At 44.1% G+C, this 23,357-nt stretch overlaps 1 protein-coding gene across 2 annotated transcripts; it reads left to right on the top strand.

Annotated features, from left to right (window-relative positions):
* Positions 1-274: 274 nt before the first annotated feature.
* LOC123997918 (nuclear receptor coactivator 7-like) lies at positions 275-17,421 on the top strand. 2 transcript variants are annotated; one of them, XM_046302644.1, is made up of 7 exons: positions 275-348; positions 10,267-10,405; positions 14,750-14,896; positions 15,268-15,420; positions 15,558-15,653; positions 15,819-15,892; positions 16,073-17,421. In XM_046302644.1, exons 1-7 carry the CDS (start codon positions 302-304, stop codon positions 16,206-16,208), a joined length of 792 nt encoding a protein of 263 aa, XP_046158600.1. In that variant the 5' UTR covers positions 275-301; the 3' UTR covers positions 16,209-17,421. The 2 variants fall into 2 exon arrangements, with proteins under 2 accessions (XP_046158600.1, XP_046158601.1); XM_046302645.1 differs by lacking the exons at positions 275-348; positions 10,267-10,405 and adding an exon at positions 13,384-13,597.
* Positions 17,422-23,357: the final 5,936 nt, after the last annotated feature.

Below are 23,357 nucleotides of genomic sequence, written 5' to 3'. Positions count from 1 at the left end.
GAATATGTTGTACAAAATTTACTCGCCAACAGTATAATAATAATAATAATAATACATGGGATTTAATGCGCCTTTTGAAAAACCCACAGACACCGTACAGCAAAGAGTATAGAACAAAAACAAGAATAAGACAATAACATGAATACAAGCTACTTAGACATCCTTTTTCCAGACCAAACCGGTTCAGCAAGCTTAGAGATTTGGCTTAGTCATAAACACATGTATTAATCTGGTGTGTTCCATAATGCACTGTTGCTATGCACACACACTGGACTCACACTACCCACACACTCACACATACATGTATATAATCTTTGTCTTTAACTCTACATTTTTGGAAAAGGACTCGTAAGTAACAATTTTACTGTTACACCTGTTGTTTATGAATCATGTGACAAACACAATGTGATTTGATTTGATGCTGACTGAAGCAGACTTGCTTTTCCAATTGAGCAGTTTTCTGTGTTTTAGTGTATAAAGGGAAGAAATACAGGTGTTAGGTCTTAATTTTCTAACTGGAAATTAGTCTTGCATAGGCTACAGTAGGCTATAGTTTAGGTGTAGCCTACGGCTGCATTTCACATACACTTGTACTGTATGGCGTAGTGGAGAACAATATCTATCTTGTGTTATTAAGCTATATAAAACAACGGATGTTGATGTGTATGGCTGCATTTCAGAAACATGTCTGTACATTTGAATGTTGCAGCAGTAGGACCTACAGTAGTCGGACATTTATTCTGTCGGGTGCTTTAGCGTTTGAGTAAACGAAAGAGAAAGTAAACTGCAGGTTTTCAATAAAAGTATCTAGATCAAGAGGCACATTTGAATTTCCTCAGGTGCAGAGTGATTGATCAAATTAAGATAGTACATATGTACTTACCTGGTTAAACCAGACTGAACACTGTCATGAACCTACAGGAACGGGCCACCGCCTTGATGTTGGTTGAGAACGACAGGGTGTTGTCCAGGATCACACCAAGGTTCTTAGAGCTCTGGGAGGAGGACACAATGGAGTTGTCAACCGTGATGGCGAGATCATGGAACGGGCAGTCCTTCCCCGGGAGGAAGAGCAGCTCCGTCTTGCCGAGGTTCAGCTTGAGGTGGTGATCCGTCATCCACACTGATATGTCTGCCAGACATGCAGAGATGCGATTCGCCACCTGGTCATCAGAAGGGGGAAAGGAGAAGATTAGTTGTGTGTCGTCTGCATAGCAATGATAGGAGAGACCATGGGAGGTTATGACAGAGCCAAGTGACTTGGTGTATAGCGAGAATAGGAGAGGGCCTAGCACAGAGCCCTGGGGGACACCAGTGGTGAGAGTGCGTGGTGAGGAGACAGATTCTCGCCACGCCACCTGGTAGGAGCGACCTGTCAGGTAGGACGCAATCCAAGCGTGGGCCGCGCCGGAGATGCCCAACTCGGAGAGGGTGGAGAGGAGGATCTGATGGTTCACAGTATCGAAGGCAGCCGATAGATCTAGAAGGATGAGAGCAGAGGAGAGAGAGTTAGCTTTAGCAGTGCGGAGCGCCTCCGTGATACAGAGGAGAGCAGTCTCAGTTGAATGACTAGTCTTGAAACCTGACTGATTTGGATCAAGAAGGTCATTCAGAGAGAGATAGCGGGAGAGCTGGCCAAGGACGGCACGTTCAAGAGTTTTGGAGAGAAAAGAAAGAAGGGATACTGGTCTGTAATTGTTGACATCGGAGGGATCGAGTGTAGGTTTTTTCAGAAGGGGTGCAACTCTCGCTCTCTTGAAGACGGAAGGGACGTAGCCAGTGGTCAGTGATGAGTTGATGAGCGAGGTGAGGTAAGGGAGAAGGTCTCCGGAAATGGTCTGGAGAAGAGGGGAGGGGATAGGGTCAAGCGGGCAGGTTGTTGGGCGGCCGGCCGTCACAAGACGCGAGATTTCATCTGGAGAGAGAGGGGAGAAAGAGGTTAGAGCACCGGGTAGGGCAGTGTGAGCAGAACCAGCGGTGTCGTTTGACTTAGCAAACGAGGATCGGATGTCGTCGACCTTCTTTTCAAAATGGTTGACGAAGTCGTCTGCAGAGAGGGAGGGGGGCGGAGGATTCAGGAGGGAGGAGAAGGTGGCAAAGAGCTTCCTAGGGTTAGAGGCAGATGCTTGGAATTTAGCGTGGTAATGTAGAGAGGAGGGAGTGAAAGGATGCCAGGTCCGCAGGGAGGCGAGTTTTCCTCCATTTCCGCTCGGCTGCCCGGAGGCCTGTTCTGTGAGCTCGCAATGAGTCATCGAGCCACGGAGCGGGAGGGGAGGACCGAGCCGGCCTGGAGGATAGGGGACATAGAGAGTCAAAGGATGCAGAGAGGGAGGAGAGGAGGGTTGAGGAGGCAGAATCAGGAGATTCAGGAGATTCAGAATCAGGAGGTTGGAGAAGGTTTGAGCGGAGGGAAGAGATGATAGGATGGAAGAGGAGAGAGTAGCGGGGGAGAGAGAGCGAAGGTTGGGACGGCGCGATACCATCTGAGTAGGGGCAGTGTGGGAGGTGTTGGATGAGAGCGAGAGGGAAAAGGATACAAGGTAGTGGTCGGAGACTTGGAGGGGAGTTGCAATGAGGTTAGTGGAAGAACAGCATCTAGTAAAGATGAGGTCGAGCGTATTGCCTGCCTTGTGAGTAGGGGGGGAAGGTGAGAGGGTGAGGTCAAAAGAGGAGAGGAGTGGAAAGAAGGAGGCAGAGAGGAATGAGTCAAAGGTAGACGTGGGGAGGTTAAAGTCGCCCAGAACTGTGAGAGGTGAGCCGTCCTCAGGAAAGGAGCTTATCAAGGCATCAAGCTCATTGATGAACTCTCCGAGGGAACCTGGAGGGCGATAAATGATAAGGATGTTAAGCTTGAAAGGGCTGGTAACTGTGACAGCATGGAATTCAAAGGAGGCGATAGACAGATGGGTAAGGGGAGAAAGAGAGAATGACCACTTGGGAGAGATGAGGATCCCGGTGCCACCACCCCGCTGACCAGAAGCTCTCGGGGTGTGCGAGAACACGTGGGCGGACGAAGAGAGAGCAGTAGGAGTAGCAGTGTTGTCTGTGGTGATCCATGTTTCCGTTAGTGCCAAGAAGTCGAGGGACTGGAGGGAGGCATAGGCTGAGATGAACTCTGCCTTGTTGACCGCAGATCGGCAGTTCCAGAGGCTACCGGAGACCTGGAACTCCACGTGGGTCGTGCGCGCTGGGACCACCAGATTAGGGTGGCCGCGGCCACGCGGTGTGGAGCGTTTGTATGGTCTGTGCAGAGAGGAGAGAACAGGGATAAACAGACACAGTTGACAGGCTACAGAAGAGGCTACGCTAATGCAAAGGAGATTGGAATGACAAGTGGACTACACGTCTCGAATGTTCAGAAAGTTAAGCTACGTAGCAAGAATCTTATTGACTAAAATGATTAAAATGATACAGTACTGCTGAAGTAGGCTAGCTGGCAGTGGGCGCGTTGTTGACACTACACTAATCAAGTCGTTCCGTTGAGTGTAATAGTTTCTACAGTGCTGCTGTTCGGGGGCTAGCTGGCTAGCTAGTAGTGTTGTTTACGTTACGTTGCGTTAAAAGAACGACAATAGCTGGCTAGCTAACCTAGAAAATCGCTCTAGACTACACAATTATCTTTGATACAAAGACGGCTATGTAGCTAGCTAAGTAGCTAGCTACGATCAAACAAATCAAACCGTTGTACTGTAATGAAATGAAATGAAAATGTGATACTACCTGTGAATGCGACCGGGTTGTTGAGTTCTATTCAGAAGACGTTGGCTAGCGTTGGCTAGCTGTTGGCTAGCTAGCAGAGTCTCCTACGTTAAGGACGACAAATAGCTGGCTAGCTAACCTCGGTAAATTAAGATAATCACTCTAAGACTACACACTCTAAACCTAAACAACACAATTATCTTGGAACGAAGATACGAAGACAGCAAAGACAGCTGTGTAGCTAGCTAACACTACACTAATCAAGTCGTTCAGTTGAGTGTAATAGTTTTCCCAGTGCAGCTAATCAGTGGACGTTAGCTAGCTGGCTAGTGAAGACTACGTTAGGAGGTTGAAATACGATAGTTACGCAATTATCTTTGATACAAAGACGGCTATGTAGCTAGCTGAGAAGAAATTGCTAGGATTAGACAAATCAAACCGTTGTGCTATAATGAAATATAATGAAATGTAAAAAGTTATACTACCTGCGGGAGCGAAGCGCCGATGCGACCACTCGCTCCAAACCGTCAAATGACTGCCACGCCTGGTTCACCAACTACTTCTCAGATAGAGTTCAGTGTGTCAAATCGGAGGGCCTGTTGTCCTGACCTCTGGCAGTCTCTATGGGGGTGCCACAGGTTTAAATTCTCGGGCCAACTCTTTTCTCTGTATACATCAATGATGTTGTTCTTGCTGCTGGTGATTCTCTGATCCACCTCTACGCAGATGACACCATTCTGTATATTTCTGGCCCTTCTTTGGACACTGTGTTAACAAACCTCCAGACAAGCTTTGATGCCATACAACACTTCTTCCGTGGCCTCCAACTTATCTTAAATGGAAGTAAAACTAAATGCATCTTCAGCCGATCGTCTAGCATCACTACTCTGGACGATTCTGACTCAGAATATGTGGACAACTACAAATACCTAGGTGTCTGGTTAGACTGTAAACTCTTCTTCCAGATTCACATTAAGCATCTTCAATCCAAAATAAAATCAAAAATCGGCTTCCTATTTCGCAACAAAGCATCCTTCACTCATGCTGCCAAACATACACTTGTAAAACTGACTAGCCTACTGATCCTTGACTCCGGCGATGTCATTTACAAAATATCCTCCAACACTCTACTTAGCAAATTGGATGTAGTCTATCACAGTGCCATCTGTTTTGTCACCAAAGCCCCATATACTACCCACCACTGCGACCTGTCTGCTCTCGTTGGCTGGCCCTTGCTTCATATTCGTCGCCAAACCCACTGGCTCCAGGTCATCTATAAGTATTTGCTAGGTATCTCAGCTCACTGGTCACCATAACAGCACCCACAAGTAGCACACGCTCCAGCAGGTATATTTCACTGGTCATTCCCAAAGCCAACTCCTACTTTGGCTGCCTTTCCTTCCAGTTCTCTACTGCCAATGACTGGAACAAACTGCAAAAATCCCTTAAGCTGGAGTCTTATACAGTGGGGAGAACAAGTATTTGATACACTGCCGATTTTGCAGGTTTTCCTACTTACTAAGCATGTAGAGGTCTGTAATTTTTATCATAGGCACACTTCAACTGTGAGAGACGGAATCTAAAACAAAAATCCAGAAAATCCAGAGAGCTGTGTAAGGACATCAGGGTTAAAATTGTAGACCTGCACAAGGCTGGGATGGGCTACAGGACAATAGGCAAGCAGCTTGGTGACAATTATTAGAAAATGGAAGAAGTTCAAGATGACGGTCAATCACCCTCGGTCTGGGGCTCCATGCAAGATCTCACCTCGTGGGGCATCAATGATCATGAGGAAGGTGGGGAATCAACCCTAGAACTACACGGCAGGCCTTGGTCAATGACCTGAAGAGAGCTGGGACCTAAGTCTCAAAGAAAACCATTAGTAAGACACTACGCCGTCATGGATTAAAATCCTGCAGCGCACGCAAGGTCCCCCTGCTCAAGCCAGCGCATGTCCAGGCCCGTCTAAAGTTTGGTCATGAGAAGGTCATGTGGTCTGATGAGACAAAAATAGAGATTTATGGTCTAAACTCCACTCGCCGTGTTTGGAGAAAGAAGAAGGATGAGTACAACCCCAAGAACACCATCCCAACCGTGAAGCTTGGAGGTGGAAACATCATTCTTTGGGGATGCTTTTCTGCAAAGGGGACAGGACGACTGCACTGTATTGAGGGGATCTTGGCCAACAACCTCCTTCCCTTAGTAAGAGCATTGAAGATGGGTTGTGGCTGGGTCTTCCAGCATGACAACGACCCGAAACCCACAGCTAGGGCAACTAAGGAGTGGCTCCGTAAGAAGCATCTCAAGGTCCTGGAGTGGCCTAGCCAGTCTCTAGACCTGAAACCAATAGAAAATCTTTGGAGGGAGCTGAAAGTCCGTATTGTCCAGCGACAGCCCCGAAACCTGAAGGATCTGGAGAAGGTTTGTATGGACCAAAATCCCTGCTGCAGTGTGTGCAAACCTGGTCAAGAACTACAGGAAACGTATGATCTCTGTAATTGCAAACAAAGGTTTCTGTACCAAATATTAAGTTCTGCTTTTCTGATGTATCAAATACTTATGTCATGCAATAAAATTAATTACTTAAAAATCATCCAACGTGATTTTCTGGATTTTTGTTTTAGATTCCGTCTCTCATAGTTGAAGTGTACCTAAAATTACAGACCTCTACATGCTTTGTAAGTGGGAAAACCTGAAAAATCAGCAGTGTATTAAGTACTTGTTCTCCCCACTGTATCTTCCTTAAGCATCAGCTGTCAGAGCAGCTTACCGATCATTGCACCTGTACACAGCCCATCTGTAAATAGCCCACCCAACTACCTCATCCCCATATTGTTATATTGTTATTTTTTTGTGAAATAAAAAAAATACATTTAAAAAACCAGCCAGGCAAAGGAATACAGTATTACCAAGTTTATTTGCACAGCCATCTGAATCTACTCTACGACATGGTCCTTTTGTGCCAACTCTCTTATTCAAGAACGGCTGAAAGTGGTTGGATCTCTCATTGAGATATGTAGTGTATTGTCATTTGGGTGAGTTTAAGACAACATGGTCAGGAGAATGTGGCTGCTATTGCTGTGATTTTACTGCTGCTCTGTGGGGCCTCGGACACTAGCCGTGTAGTTCTACGTCACCCAAAATTAACTGGTTCAACTCAACAAGTTCTTCTCTTGTGCCTTATAGCAGGACAGGTGAGGGTGACTCTTCTCTATAATGTGCCCAGAGTTGTCTTGGTAATGAAAAATGTTCCTCTGCTGCAGCAAACCAAGAAAGAGACACGTGAAACTACAGCTAAGCTATATTATGGCCTACTGAAGAAAAAGTACAAACTTTATCACTTGGCCCAAATTTTCAACTTTTTGAATACGCTCTAAATAGGTACTGATCCCAAAGCAAAATGTTACACATGAAAATCAGAGAGAGAGTTATGCTTGTTTAGCTGCTAATAAAATGCATTTGTTACTGCGTGTAGTTTGTTCGACTTGACTGGAACCTCTGGCTGGTGGAGGAGCCTAGAGGTTAAAGTGTTGGGACAGTAACCAGAAGGTTGCTTGTTTGAATCCCAGAGCCGGCAAGGTGGAAAAATCTGGCGTTCTGCCCTTTAGCAAGGAAGTAAACCCCAACAACAACTGCTCCCCGGACACCGATGACATTAATTAAGGCAGCCCCCTGCACCTCTGTGATTCAGAGGGGTTGGGTTGAATGCGGAAGACAAATTTCAGTTGAATGCATTCAGTTGTGGAACTGACCAGATATCCCCTTTCCCTAATGTGTGGCTTGTGACAGAATGATAGTTAAACTGAGATAAATATGGGAAATATGGTAGTCTGGTGGTTAGAGTGTTGTGCCAGTAACCGAAAGGTTGCTGGATTGAATCCTTGAGCTGACAAGGTAAAAATCTGTCGTTCTGCCCCTGAGCAAGGCAGTTAACCCACTGTTCCCTGGTAGGCCATCATTGTAAATAAGAATTTGTTCTTAACTGACTTGCCTAGTTAAAAAAGGTTACAATGTAGTCATTGTCTATATTTGACAGTTGAATGGCTATGTGCTTCTAGGTGGATAGTACTTCTCTATTTAATTTAATCCTCATAAAATGGGAATTTGTGTGCATATATAGGAGGAAGAGACAACTACCTATCAGAGGATGATAAATACAGTAGTAAAGTTGTTTTACAGTAAGGAAGTTCCTCCTCCTCAACATCTGTGAGTGAACAGGTGGACATCAGGCATCTTTAAAGAGGGCTGACACCTGCACTTTTGCCTTTTACCAGTGAATGCTGTTTACTTATTCAAAACCTTTTGAACAGTCAATATTCTCCTCACAGTTTTGTTTTCACATGGTAGCCTAGTAATCCTATTAATTCTCTGACACCTCTTTAGAGTCTCTGACCTATGTGTGAACCCTACTCTATCTCTCCCATCCCAAATCAACTGTTATTTGTCACGTACACAGTTTACAGCAGGTAAGACTAACTGACGCAGTTTAGGGGTGATAGACAAATGTTTTCTACTGCCTATTATCACTCAGACATGCACCACTATTGACATGAAAACACACAATAAGAGTTGGAATGATAACCTCTGTGTGACAGTACGTTTTTTAAATCAATGGGTTTCATAGATTGGGGTTGCGCTATACAACGTTTCAGTGGTTCTTACATGTAATATCCCTAGGTCCAGTCAAAGTCTCTGTGATAATGGTCTGATGAAGTGTCAAACTCTGTTTTGTATTCTGGATCATAATTCCTCATCCTTATACTCTATTGTTTTTGATAGAGGGCCTGCCACAGGGTCTACAGCAGTCTACCACAGCAAACCAAACTAAAGACATGCCATGGCCTTCCCCATCCCCCATCTAAATATACACATTTTCGTTTAAATACTTATTGCCTGATTTGCAATTTGTACACGATCCCAAAGCACTAAGGATGCCTTTAGCATGCCTTTAGCATGTCCAGGTCCATGTGAGATTTTCCCATTACTCATCTGGAACATTCTAACAGGTACAGTACAAACTGTAATTATTAAGCAATTATCCTGGAAATCACACCCACTATACCAGATTGTTTTCTCAATCTGCATTCATTTTTTTAATATACAGTAGGTACCAGTAGATCTTTAACTCACTGCTGTCTATTGCGCATGATTAAGGTTTTTCACTCATGGAAAGTTGTCCATTTATATTTAACGTAATAAAATACATTTCACATATAATCAGCCCCCACACAGTCTGATATGGATTTCTTCCATCTTACGGTTGGCTACTCTTGTGTAACCTCTTGGCCTCCTCTGTGACCCCTGGCTTTCTTTTAGACAGAGTTTCCAATTTGCTCCTTACCCCTTCCTCTTGACACTAACTCTTGGACATTTGAAGACTGTACAGGGTATGGATAGGTATACGCAATGTAGTGGAGGACCTTCCACCTTACAGATCTGCACACCTTGAACGGTAAGGGCCAAAGTGAAGTGGTAGGGAGTCAATTGGGACTGGCTGTGTTTCACACAATAGAGTGCAGATTACAATAAAACAAAAGTATCAAGAAAAGAGACAGATAGAGATAGACAGTGTCCGTCAGCCAGACCTTTATCTGTTCGGAAATTAGCGTCTCTGAGACAGTGAATTAACACGGTCATTTTCTGACCCAGATTCAGCCCAGGGAGGCATACTGTAGCAAGTCAAGATGTGTCACAGAGGCTATCTAACGCCATTGTGAAATCCTCCATGCCAGGCAGCCTTGAAGGACCTTAAGAAAGGGTTTTATGGTGAAAGGGGCTTATCTAAGGCAACGCTGGAGTATAAGATGCCTGATGGCTGAGATGGGATTGACATGCTGTTAAAGCTCTGATCCTCCAGACCATCCGCACTCATCTTCACCACATCATCCTCTCTTCTTCACCTCCTTTTCCATCCCCTGAACCACCTTTCTACCCCGCCTACTATTCAGCATGGGAGCCAATTACAGCGTTGAAGAGTAAGTCACAATACTTAATTTGGATACCAAACCTGGACGCTTGATTTGGAGAAATACGGGTTTTGAAAAGACGAATCTTGCCCTTTCTTTGCTAGAGCAATGGGAGGGATTTTGATATTGCAGCTTTTGGGGGTTTTCTTGTTCGGGGGAATAGCTAGGCCTATGTCAGCTCCAGCCTCTTCTGCATGAGACTTCAGGTCTTGTGTGAGCAAGAATGCATGTGGGTGGTGAGCCACAAGTGAAGGCTATGCATGATCCGATAGTGGCATTCCAATGGTGTGTAGTCATGTATTTGGACCCTTAATTAACTTTTTCCTGTAAGTGTTATTTCTGAAAAATAGCTGAAAGACTTGTTTTTCCATGCAGAAATTGGTTAACTTTAGACTTGTTTAAAGATTTCTGGCTTGTGGTTGTTAGATTAGATTGTGTTTCAATAATATTGTAGAAGAGTGTGTGGGCGTTTGGTGAAACATGTATTACATAACATAAAGTACATAAAAAATATATTGATGTAGGAAAAATAGGAAAAACCCTTGAATGAGTAGGTGTACCAATACCAAGCTTTTGACTGGTATTGTGATTGCCTCCTCAGGGTTGACCACTTCTACACCAAGGACAACAACACGAGACACCACAAGAATCTCCACTATCTGGTAGTGGAGAAAGACAAGCTGGCTGTGATTGACAAGTTATTCCTCGACCCAGCTGCCCCTGCCTCCAAAAACTGGGAGGTGAGTTCTGACTCAAGGATCTCTATCTCTCAAGCATCTCTATCTCTAATACAATGAGAGCAGTTTATCATTATAAAGAATGGATTAGAAAAATGATACAAGTATGAAATAATAGATTTAAGCAAGTTTGATTTTTTTTTAAATTTGACATTTATTTTTCCAGACTAGGTTTGTTGTGATGAAATATCTATGAACTATTGTCCCTGCAATGTACGGATGTGTTAGCCTGGGTACCAGTCTTCTTCTCCTAACATTCCACTCCTTGCCACTTCTCATAATGCTAAACATGTTTGGCATATGGCATGGAGCACAAGGAGTGGAAGGTTAGCAGACAGACTAGAACCCAGGAGTACAAGGAGTGGAAGGTTAGCAGACAGACTAGAACCCAGGAGTACAAGGAGTGGAAGGTTAGCAGACAGACTAGAACCCAGGAGTACAAGGAGTGGAAGGTTAGCAGACACAGACTAGAACCCAGGAGTACAAGGAGTGGAAGGTTAGCAGACACAGACTAGAACCCAGGAGTACAAGGAGTGGAAGGTTAGCAGACACAGACTAGAACCCAGGAGTACAAGGAGTGGAAGGTTAGCAGACACAGACTAGAACCCAGGAGTACAAGGAGTGGAAGGTTAGCAGACACAGACTAGAACCCATGAGTACAAGGAGTGGAAGGTTAGCAGACAGACTAGAACCCAGGAGTACAAGGAGTGGAAGGTTTAGCAGACAGACTAGAACCCAGGAGTACAAGGAGTGGAAGGTTAGCAGACTAGAACCCAGGAGTACAAGGAGTGGAAGGTTAGCAGACACAGACTAGAACCCAGGAGTACAAGGAGTGGAAGGTTAGCAGACACAGACTAGAACCCAGGAGTACAAGGAGTGGAAGGTTAGCAGACACAGACTAGAAAGGAAGGTTAGCAGACAGACTAGAAAGGAGTACAAGTGGAAGGTTAGCAGACAGACTAGAACCCAGGAGTACAAGGAGTGGAAGGTTAGCAGACACAGACTAGAACCCAGGAGTACAAGGAGTGGAAGGTTAGCAGACACAGACTAGAAACAGACAGACTAGAACCCAGGAGTACAAGGAGTGGAAGGTTAGCAGACACAGACTAGAACCCAGGAGTACAAGGAGTGGAAGGTTAGCAGACACAGACTAGAACCCAGGAGTACAAGGAGTGGAAGGGAACAGTTAGAACCCAGGAGTACAAGGAGTGGAAGGTTAGCAGACACAGACTAGAACCCAGGAGTACAAGGAGTGGAAGGTTAGCAAGGAGTGGAAGACAGACTAGAACCCAGGAGTACAAGGAGTGGAAGGTTAGCAGACACAGACTAGAACCCAGACTAGAACCCAGGAGTACAAGGAGTGGAAGGTTAGCAGACACAGACTAGAACCCAGGAGTACAAGGAGTGGAAGTTTAGCAGACAGACTAGAGCCCAGGAGTACAAGGAGTGGAAGGTTAGCAGACAGACTAGAACCCAGGAGTACAAGGAGTGGAAGGCAGACAGACTAGAACCCAGGAGTACAAGGAGTGGAAGGTTAGAACCCAGTACAAGGAGTGGAAGGTTAGCAGACACAGACTAGAACCCAGGAGTACAAGGAGTGGAAGGTTAGCAGACACAGACTAGAACCCAGGAGTACAAGGAGTGGAAGGTTAGCAGACACAGACTAGAACCCAGGAGTACAAGGAGTGGAAGGTTAGCAGACACAGACTAGAACCCAGGAGTACAAGGAGTGGAAGGTTAGCAGACACAGACTAGAACCCATGAGTACAAGGAGTGGAAGGTTAGCAGACAGACTAGAACCCAGGAGTACAAGGAGTGGAAGGTTAGCAGACACAGACTAGAACCCAGGAGTACAAGGAGTGGAAGGTTAGCAGACACAGACTAGAACCAGGAGTACAAGGAGTGGAAGGTTAGCAGACAGACTAGAACCCAGGAGTACAAGGAGTGGAAGGTTAGCAGACACAGACTAGAACCCAGGAGTACAAGGAGTGGAAGGTTAGCAGACACAGACTAGAACCCAGGAGTACAAGGAGTGGAAGGTTAGCAGACACAGACTAGAACCCATGAGTACAAGGAGTGGAAGGTTACCAGACAGACTAGAACCCAGGAGTACAAGGACTGGAAGGTTAGCAGACACAGACTAGAACCCATGAGTACAAGGAGTGGAAGGTTAGCAGACAGACTAGAACCCAGGAGTACAAGGAGTGGAAGGTTAGCAGACACAGACTAGAACCCAGGAGTACAAGGAGTGGAAGGTTAGCAGACACAGACTAGAACCCAGGAGTACAAGGAGTGGAAGGTTAGCAGAAGGTTAGCAGACAGACTAGAACCCAGGAGTACAAGGAGTGGAAGGTTAGCAGACACAGACTAGAACCCAGGAGTACAAGGAGTGGAAGGTTAGCAGACAGACTAGAACCCAGGAGTACAAGGAGTGGAAGGTTAGCAGACACAGACTAGAACCCAGGAGTACAAGGAGTGGAAGGTTAGCAGACACAGACTAGAACCCAGGAGTACAAGGAGTGGAAGGTTAGCAGACAGACTAGAACCCAGGAGTACAAGGAGTGGAAGGTTAGCAGACACAGACTAGAACCCAGGAGTACAAGGAGTGGAAGGTTAGCAGACACAGACTAGAACCCAGGAGTAAAAGGAGTGGAAGGTTAGCAGACAGACTAGAACCCAGGAGTACAAGGAGTGGAAGGTTAGCAGACAGACTTGAACCCAGGAGTACAAGGAGTGGAAGGTTAGCAGACACAGACTAGAACCCAGGCTACTTGTTTGCCCACTGCTGTTAGTGCAATCATTACATACTTTGCACCTGGTGGACATCCCATATTTGGGCATACTTCCCATAATTCAGTTAACTGAAAAGGACATCCTGTTTTTCGAGAAATTAATCTGAACCACAAAACAGAGGTGGCCGTTGACTTTACCATAAGCAGGGTTGCTATCAGCCAATGATATTTAGGGGGATGAAACTTGAATTATTTAAGAGAGAGCATTTGAAGGTTGGGTACAGATTATCAGTTCACACTCTTGCCTGTGGTACATACAGTATCATATACTAAGGCTAATGTTACATTATTAGTATAAATGAGTTGTGTTCGACTAAGAGGAATATTAGTAGACATGAGACCAATGCAGGAGAACATCAAGGTGCTTTACTTTGCAAACAAATGTCTGGAGCCATATATAGAGGTGGGTTGCTAACTATACTCAGATATTCATGAATTGTAATGTTTAGCGTGAGATAATGTACTAGTTTGTATGCCTTTTTGGTTGATTGAAGAGTCGTTTTTGGGTGGTCTGCAAAAATGGTAATTTCTTGGAAAGAAATTATTGTATTTAGTCTTTTATCACCCACCTTCCATCACTAGTACTGATTGTGGGTGGTTTCATGTTTTATGTGTGTTTGCGTTTGAGTCAGTTAATCACTCAGCCTTATGTTTTACAATATCAGTGTGGTTAAGAAACTAACAGCAGAGAGAAAAGGAGAGTGTGTTTGAACAGAGTTGTGGTTTACATTTACATTTAAGTCATTTAGCAGACGCTCTTATCCAGAGCGACTTACAAATTGGTGCATTCACCTTATGACATCCAGTGGAACAGCCACTTTACAATAGTGCATCTAAATCTTTTAAGGGGGGGGTGAGAAGGATTACTTTATCCTATCCTAGGTATTCCTTAAAGAGGTGGGGTTTCAGGTGTCTCAGGGAGTTTGTTCCACCATTGGGGGGCCAGAGCAGCGAACAGTTTTGACTGGGCTGAGCGGGAACTGTACTTCCTCAGTGGTAGGGAGGCGAGCAGGCCAGAGGTGGATGAACGCAGTGCCCTTGTTTGGGTGTAGGGCCTGATCAGAGCCTGGAGGTACTGAGGTGCCGTTCCCCTCACAGCTCCGTAGGCAAGCACCATGGTCTTGTAGCGGATGCGAGCTTCAACTGGAAGCCAGTGGAGAGAGCGGAGGAGCGGGGTGATGTGAGAGAACTTGGGAAGGTTGAACACCAGACGGGCTGCAGCGTTCTGGATGAGTTGTAGGGGTTTAATGGCACAGGCAGGGAGCCCAGCCAACAGCGAGTTGCAGTAATCCAGACGGGAGATGACAAGTGCCTGGATTAGGACCTGCGCCGCTTCCTGTGTGAGGCAGGGTCGTACTCTGCGGATGTTGTAGAGCATACTCATCTGGTTTCATATCCAAATCATCTTCATGTATCTGAAATTGATTGTATCTTAATAAAGTTACTTTAAGATCATATGAACTTGAATGCGGAAAATTATAATATCGGGGACATAATCAATGTGTCATTTTGTAATTTGCATGAACTTTCCCCTTAAAGAGTTATTTCCCTGCAGATCATCACAGGGAAGGATGCAGTGAAGCATCGACGGAGCGTGTGCAGCTCAGAGGAGGGTAACTGCTCTGAGGACGAGGAGCCCAAGGACTTACTTCCTGTTCTCCGAAACCACAGCCAGCTCCTTAATGACCACCACATCGAGAGTGTGAGTTACTGTAAACCTACACCAAAACGAAACACTGTAGCTAATACAGTCAATCCTGGCACGTTTACAGAAATGTTGATGAAGGTGCGTTGTACTTATCAAATAAACCTAATGAAGTAAAGGAAAAGTAAAGCAATCATCTCCCAGCACTATATAGGCTACACAGCCAGCTCATGGGAGGAACTTAGTGCTTTGGTTTATTTGATATGTACAAAGCTAAATATGGGACTTTTTGGGGGGTTCTTCAATTTATACTGAGTTCCGGGCAAATAAAGTGCACATACTCATCTCAACACTACACAGCTTTGACATGTGAATTTAATGGGACATTTTCTCATCATCAATCTCATCCTATGTTTCTGAAACCCCAGCTAGCCAATCACATGCCAGCAAGGACACTGGGGTATCCATGGAACCTGGTCTACAGCACAGCCATTCATGGCACCAGCCTGAAGACTCTGTACAGGCAAATGGCCCACATCGACAGTCCTGTGCTTCTGGTCATCAAAGACATGGAAAAAAAGGTGGACATCTCAACAACGTACTGTTCTATATGATTGACATTTAACGTAATATTACATCCATGTACATTGTTATTACATTATGAATGGGTCATACGATCCCAGTAAAATGCTAATAGGTTTGTTTTCCTCTCTCTCAGGTGTTTGGTGCCTTCTCCTCCCATCCCTTCAGGGTGAGTGACTGTTGCTACGGAACAGGAGAGACTTTTGTCTACAGTTTCGACCCTGCATTCAAGGTAACACTGCATTCTGTTGTGTGCACGGCTTTGTCCAAAATGGCATCCTATTCACTATATAGTCCACTTCTACGTTTGTCGTTGTAGTTAATAGGCTGTGGTCAACATCACAGTATCTTTCCCCTGACTGTCGTGAGTTAGTCTGACACCTCTCTCTTCACACAGGCCTACAGGTGGAGTGGTGAGAACTCATACTTCATCAGGGGCCATATGGACTCTCTACAGATTGGTGGAGGAGGGTAAGTGTTCAGAATTTTCTTTATCAGAAATACCTAAGCCTAAAATACCCAATACCTAAATACCTCATCCAAAAGTAAATCTAGTTAGCTTCCACAAACCCATTGATGTCTACAGATCAGATAGGCTAAACCGCATCCCTTGGCTCTGGTCTGATATATGTTTCTCTTGTTGACCTCTAGGGGGCTTTTTGGCCTGTGGCTGGATGCTGATCTGTATCACGGTGCCAGCTACTCCTGTCACACCTTCCACAACCAGCCCCTGTCCACCCAGCAAGACTTCACAGTGAAGGACCTGGAGGTCTGGACTGTACAGTAAACAGAGTGAGACACTGAGAGACTCAGAAGCGGAAGAGAGAGAGAGAAAAAGCCAGAGCCATGTCTCTCTATGGTTTACAACATGGCTTTACTTGTGTTCAGTGAGGTTTAGCCTATGCTCAAGCTGTTAGACTACAGTGAGCTTAATTCATATATGAACAGACAAGGCCATTGATCACGTGACACCAGTCATTCCTATGTGAAAACTCAATAGTGCATTTGAAGCCAAGGAAGTCCGTTAAGATGGTGTCTCATGTGGGAGATTTACGTAGGCATAACATGCTACTCCAGGATGTGACGCTGCAGGCTAGCTCAGTGCTGCTGCCCCCTCTCATTGAGTTTTTCACGTTGAAGGCAGATTGGGGAAAGGCACGCTGCCATTAGCTACAAAAGTATGATAATGACTTCTTCTGTGTACGATTTTAAAATAAATCGGTTCAAGCACATACATATGGTATAATAGAAGCAATTATCAGTAGCATTATTTTTGTTGTTTGTTATTATTTTATTTACACAAAGATTGCCATCTTCCCATTCACTATAATGGGGATCCTGTGTTCTGCAAATAATGCCTGCAGTACTGTGGTTGGCCTTGAATGAGAGGGGGCAGTCATTCTCCCCTGGGTTTGTCCTGTGTAAAACCTGGTCTCGTGACTTTTAGGCTGGTTTTAGCTGTGTTTTACCAGCGCGTAACCTATTATACCAGCATTAACTCAGGTTGTATCTGTGTTTTGCCTGGTTAACTGAGGACTGTAAAAACCTTTAGAAATACCTGGAAGTCCATTCACTTGTGGCCTCTAATGGTTTGTACAAAAGGTATGGGTTTAAATCCCATGTTAAATGTTCTCTTAAATTTGTAAAAGAGAATAATGAAAAAATATAAGATGTACCAATTGTTTTAATTTGGCTTCTTCTTCACATTACTTTGATGTTCTTATTTTCAATGACGGCCTAGGAACAGTGGGTTAACTGCCTTGTTCAGGGGCAGAATGACAGATTTGTACCTTGTCAGCTCGGGAATTCCAACGTTCTAACCACTATTTAAAGAAATGGTATCTAGGGAAGTATTTTGTTTTGTTTGCTTTGTTCTATTTGTATGTGTTGAGTTTGTAAGTATGTATGTTTTTCTGTATGTGTGCTGTACAGTGCTGGCACTGTTAAAATGGCTCCTTATTAAAATTCTGCATTTCCAGGTGACAAAAATGTGCTTTAAACCTGTGTGATTATGTGACTGATTGTTATAAGATCAATAAGCATCATTGCCTGAAATAGTAATACTAATATTCATCTCATCAACAACAATATAAAAGCAAGATTTATAATAACAAAAGGATATATGACATGTGTTAGATTAACCCAGTAGTTTGAAATATCATACTAGATGCCCAGTCATTTCTGTATGTTGAAATGAATCTAGCAATAGGTAGCGCAAGGCCATCTCAGTAGTCACACATCAGTCATTGTACAAGTATTGGTTTTGAAAGAAATTATAAAATGTCACAGCATTGATTTACATCTTGTTGTACTGTCAAAGAAAGGACGTTTGTTTAATGAAAACAACACCTGCAATCTCAAAAACGAGGTCTACATAGGATACAGCCTAATGTGCTTTCGCAAGAGCTAATGGGTATCCTAATAAAATACAAAATACCTAAATTGAGCACATCTTTATTACTGTAAATAGTAAGGAGGAGTTAGATCAACTAAATTATAGGCTATGACCAGTAAAAGAAATCAAGTTAATCTGTATCGTTCTTTTCCTAGGTCTGGCTGCTGCAGAACAAGAAAATGGCTTTAAAAAAATCCCATCTTTAAATCATTTAGGCAAAAACAACAATGCAATATAATCGATGCATTAACATATACATGTTGAAGATGTGGCAGAAAATAGAAAAGCATATCTCTTAATAAATTACTAAAATGTAAATATTTTATCTAGACTGATTCAGTGAGGGACGTGTTTCACTTCCGCCTTCAGGTGGTCATTAGTGCGTATTGCCAAGTTGGGTAAATGTTTGCTTTTCCTGTCGACTCACCAACGATAAACTAGCTAGCTAGGCTAACGTTACGTTAACTAACGTTGGCTAGCTATGTTAGCTGTCAGATAAACGGCGACAATAATGACCACTGACAGTTAATGACAGGTCATTTGAGCTAATCCGTTAACCCCTTTGTTCTAGGATCATAGCTATGTGGAAACAATATACAGTATTGATCCCCCCCAAAAAATAGTTTTTAGGCAGGTTAGCTTCCAAACTGAAAACAATTCTGATTGTGATGGACGTCGTAGTTGAACCAGCGAGCCACACCATTACCTGGTTGTGCCCACATACATGTTGGAAACTGTAAATCACTCAGTAAAGAGCATGTGTCATTAGGTATGCAACTTTAAAGGTGTGTGTTAGAGGTCGACTGATTAGTCGGAATGGCCGATTAATTAGGGCCGATTTCAAGTTTTCATAACAATCGGAAATCTGTATTTTTGGACACCGATTTGGCTGATTTAAAAATTTAAAAAAACTTTTTAACACCTTTATTAAACGAGGCAAGTCAGTTAAGAACACATTCTTATTTTCAATGACGGCCTAGGAATGGTGGTTTAACTGCCTTGTTCAGGGGCAGAACGACAGATTTTTACCTTGTCAGCTCTGGGATTCAATCTTGCAACCTTACGGTTAACTAGTCCAACGCTCTAACCATCTGCTTTACATTGCACTCCACGAGGAGCCTGCCTGTTACACGAATGCAGTAAAAAGCCAAGGTAAGTTGCTAGCTAGCATCAAACTTACCTTATAAAAAAACAACCATAAACATCAATGCCTTTCTTAAAATCAATACACAGAAGTATATATTTTTAAACCTGCATATTTAGCTAAAAGAATGTAACAGGAATATTTAAACTTATGGATGCCACCCATCAGATAAAATTCTTAACAGTTCCATATTTCCCTGAAAGAATATACGTGTCATGTTTTGTCTTATATTGTCTTGTCATTATGCTTTCCCTTCTGTTCGTTTCCCCCTGCTGGTCTTATTAGGTTCGTTCCCTTTTTCTATCCCTCTCTCTCCCCCTCCCTCTCTCTCCTCTCTCTATCGTTCCGTTCCTGCTCCCAGCTGTTCCTCATTCTCCTACTCACTCATTTAGTCTTTTCACACCTGTCCCCTATCTTGTCCTCTGATTAGAGTCCCTATTTCTCCCCTTGTTTTCCGTTTCTGTCCTGTCGGATCCTTGTATGATGTTCGCTGTGCTGTGTCATTGTCTCGCCCTGTCGTGTCTTGTCTCCTTCAGATGCTGCGTGTGAGCAGGTGTCTGAGTCTGCTACGGTCGGTGCCTTCCTGAGGCAACCTGCAGTTAATGGTCGAGTCTCCAGTCTGTCCTCGTCACTACGAGTGGATTTAAGTTTTTTTCATGTTTTGTTTTCTGCTTTGATTGTCCAGGAGTATTGCTTTTATCCTTTACTGGAATAAAGACTCTGTTTTCGCCAAGTCGCTTTTGGGTCCTCATTCACCTGCATAACAATATGTCTTGTTTTCAAAATTATAGTTTCCGGATTTGACCATATTAATTACCTAAGGCTCGTATTTCTGTGTTATTATGTTATAATTAAGTCTATGATTTGATAGAGCAGTCTGACTGAGCGGTGGTAGGCAGCAGCAGGCTCGTAAGCATTCATTCAAACAGCACTTTTGTGCGTTTGCCAGCAGCTCTTCACATTGCTTCAAGCATTGAGCTGTTTATGACTTCAAGCCTATCAACTCCCGGGATTAGGCTGGTGTAACCGATGTGAAATGGCTAGCTAGTTAGCGGGGTGCGTGCTAATAGCGTTTCAATCGGTGACGTCACTCGCTCTGAGACCTTGAAGTAGTTGTTCCCCTTGCTCTGCAAAGGCCGTGGCTTTTATGGAGCGATGGGTAACGTTGCTTCAAGGGTGGCTGTTGTTGACGTGTTCCTGGTTCGAGCCCAGGTAGGGGCGAGTAGAGGGACGGAAGCTATACTGTTATACTGGCAATACTAAAGTGCCTATAAGAACATAAATAGTCAAAGTTATATGAAATACATATCGTACATAGAAAAATAGTCCTAGAATTTCTATAGTAACTACAACCTAAAACTTCTTACCTGGGAATATTGAAGACTTGTGTTAAAAGGAACCACCAGTTTTCATGTGTTCTCATGTTCTGAGCAAGGAACTTAAACGTTAGTTTTTTTTACATGGCACATTTTGCACTTTTACTTTATTCTCCAACACTTTGTTCATTCAGTATTGTTGTAATTGTCATTATTACAAATAAATGAAAGAAAAAATAAATTGTCTGATTACTCGGTATCGGCTTTTTTTGGTCTTCCAATAATCGGTATCGGCGTCTAAAAATCATAATCGGTCAACCTCTAGAGTGTGTGTGTCACGGCTGATTTCCTCCTCTTCAGATGAAGGTGTAGCAGGGATCGGACCAAAATGCAGCGTGGTAAGTGTCCATAGTAGATTTGAATGAAAAACCGAAACCGTACAAAACAATAAACGAAATGTGAAAAACCGAAACAGTACCGTGTGGTGAAACAGACACGGAAACAATCACCCACCAAGTACCCACAGAATATGGCTGCCTGAATATGGTTCCCAATCAGAGACAACGATAGACAGCTGCCTCTAATTGAGAACCGATCTAGGCAACCATAGACATACAATATACCTAGAAGGGAAACAGCCCTATAAACATACAAACCCCCCTAGACAAGTGAAAACACATACATCACCCATGTCACACCCTGACCTAACCGAAATAACAAGGAAAACAAAGAATACTAAGGTCAGGGTGTGACAGTGTGTGTGTGTTTTAACTGATTATCCTGCGGTGTCTGTGATCAGTAGAGAAGATGGTGGAGATAGGGATGGAGATCCTTCAGAAGCACAATGTCTTAGACCTCAGCGATGTTAGATATGACCACAACATTCTCTCCAGTCAATGTCACATGATTCAAATGAAGGAGCGTTTTTCAATCTTCAGATGTTATTAGGGCTGTGACAATACCAGTATTGAGATATGTTTTCCATGGCAAAATAAATTCAATACAAGCAGACAACTCTTTGGTTCTTTAAAAACCTGCTGTATGAAAAGTATTGTGTGATGGGGAAATCTGTTGGAATGAAGTAAGATTACTAAAGCCCCAAATACACCGGCCATGAATTGTAATTTATTTATTATTGTACTATGTGTGTTTGTCTACTTCAGGCGGACCAGTTGATTCAGCAGCTGTACTCTTAAGGGAGAGACCAACTGAGTGGTGGGTTGCAGTCTGGGCTGGTCCAGTGAGAAACAGGGTTACCTTACTAGTAGTGAAGTGAGCAGGTCAGGACTAGTCTGGTCTCCCTCCGTGGTTCTCTGTGTGAGAGTACTATACTCCCTAGCAGGTTACAGTGAGACTAGTGATGATGGTACAAATCAACTCAACTGAGGTTTTTAATTCTAGTATCAAGCTGAACAGCCAAATGAGAAATTAAGCCAAATATTTTTTCCTTCTAATTTTAAAGACTTTTGTGAAGATTACCAATAGTTACGCTTTATTTTTTACCACAGTATATGAAATAGTAATGGCTGGAATGATCTTGGGGTCATTTTTCCCTTGGTAAAGAAAGATATAAAAAGTGATACAACTATACACTGCTCAAAAAAATAAAGGGAACACTAATATAACACATCCTAGATCTGAATGAATGAAATATTCTTATTAAATACTTTTTTCTTTACATAGTTGAATGTGCTGACAACAAAATCACACAAAAATGATAAATGGAAATCAAATTTATCAACCCATCGAGGTCTGGATTTGGATTCATACTCAAAATTAAAGTGGAAAACCACACTACAGGCTTATCCAACTTTGATGTAATGTCCTTAAAACAAGTCAAAATTAGGCTCAGTAGTGTGTGTGGCCTCCACGTGCCTGTATGACCTACAACGCCCGGGCATGCTCCTGATGAGGTGGCGGATGGTCTCCTGAGGGATCTCCTCCCAGACCTGGACTAAAGCACCCGCCAACTCCTGGACAGTCTGTGGTGCAACGTGGCGTTGTGGTGGATGGAGCAAGGCATGATGTCCCAGATGTGCTCAATTGGATTCAGGTCTGGGGAACGGGCAGGGCAGTCCATAGCATCAACGCCTTCCTCTTGCAGGAACTGCTGACACACTCCAGCCACATGAGGTCTAGCATTGTCTTGCATTATCAGGAACCCGGGGCCAACCGCACCAGCATATGATCTCACAAGGGGTCTGTGGGTCTCATCTCGGTACCTAATGGCAGTCAGGCTACCTCTGGCGAGCACATGGAGGGCTGTGCGGCCCCCCAAAGAAATGCCACCCACCCACACCATGACTGACCCACCGCCAAACCGGTCATACTGGAGGATTTTGCAGGCAGCAGAACATTCTCCACAGCGTCTCCAGACTCGGTCACGTCTGTCACATGTGCTCAGTGTGAACCTGCTTTCATCTGTGAAGAGCACAGGGCGCCAGTGGCGAATTTGCCAATCTTGGTGTTCTCTGGCAAATGCCAAACGTCTCGCACGGTGTTGGGCTGTAAGCACAACCCCCACCTGTGGGCATCGGGCCCTCATACCACCCTCATGGAGTCTGTTTCTGACCGTTTGAGCAGACACATGCACATTTGTGGCCTGCTGGAGGTCATTTTGCAGGGCTCTGGCAGTGCTCCTCCTTGCACAAAGGCAGAGGTAGTGGTCCTGCTGCTGGGTTGTTGCCCTCCTACGGCCTCCTCCACGTCTCCTGATGTACTGGCCTGTCTCCTGGTAGTGCCTCCATGCTCTGGACATTACGCTGACAGACACAGCAAACCTTGCCGCAGCTCGCATTGATGTGCCATCCTGGATGAGCTGCACTACCTGAGCCACTTGTGTGGGTTGTAGATTCCGTCTCATGCTACCACTAGAGTGAAAGCCCCACCAGCATTCAAAAGTGACCAAAACATCAGCCAGAAAGCATAGGAACTGAGAAGTGGTCTGTGGTCCCCACCTGCAGAACCACTCCTTTATTGGGGGTGTCTTGCTAATTGCCTATAATTTCCACCTGTTGTCTATTCCATTTGCACAACAGCATGTGAAATTTATTGTCAATCAGTGTTGCTTCCTAAGTGGAC

The sequence above is a fragment of the Oncorhynchus gorbuscha genome, linkage group LG15 (genome assembly GCF_021184085.1).
Source record: "Oncorhynchus gorbuscha isolate QuinsamMale2020 ecotype Even-year linkage group LG15, OgorEven_v1.0, whole genome shotgun sequence".
NCBI lineage: Eukaryota > Metazoa > Chordata > Actinopteri > Salmoniformes > Salmonidae > Oncorhynchus > Oncorhynchus gorbuscha.
Note: the sequence above shows the minus strand (reverse complement) of the source record. Positions and strands in the feature narration are given on the sequence as shown.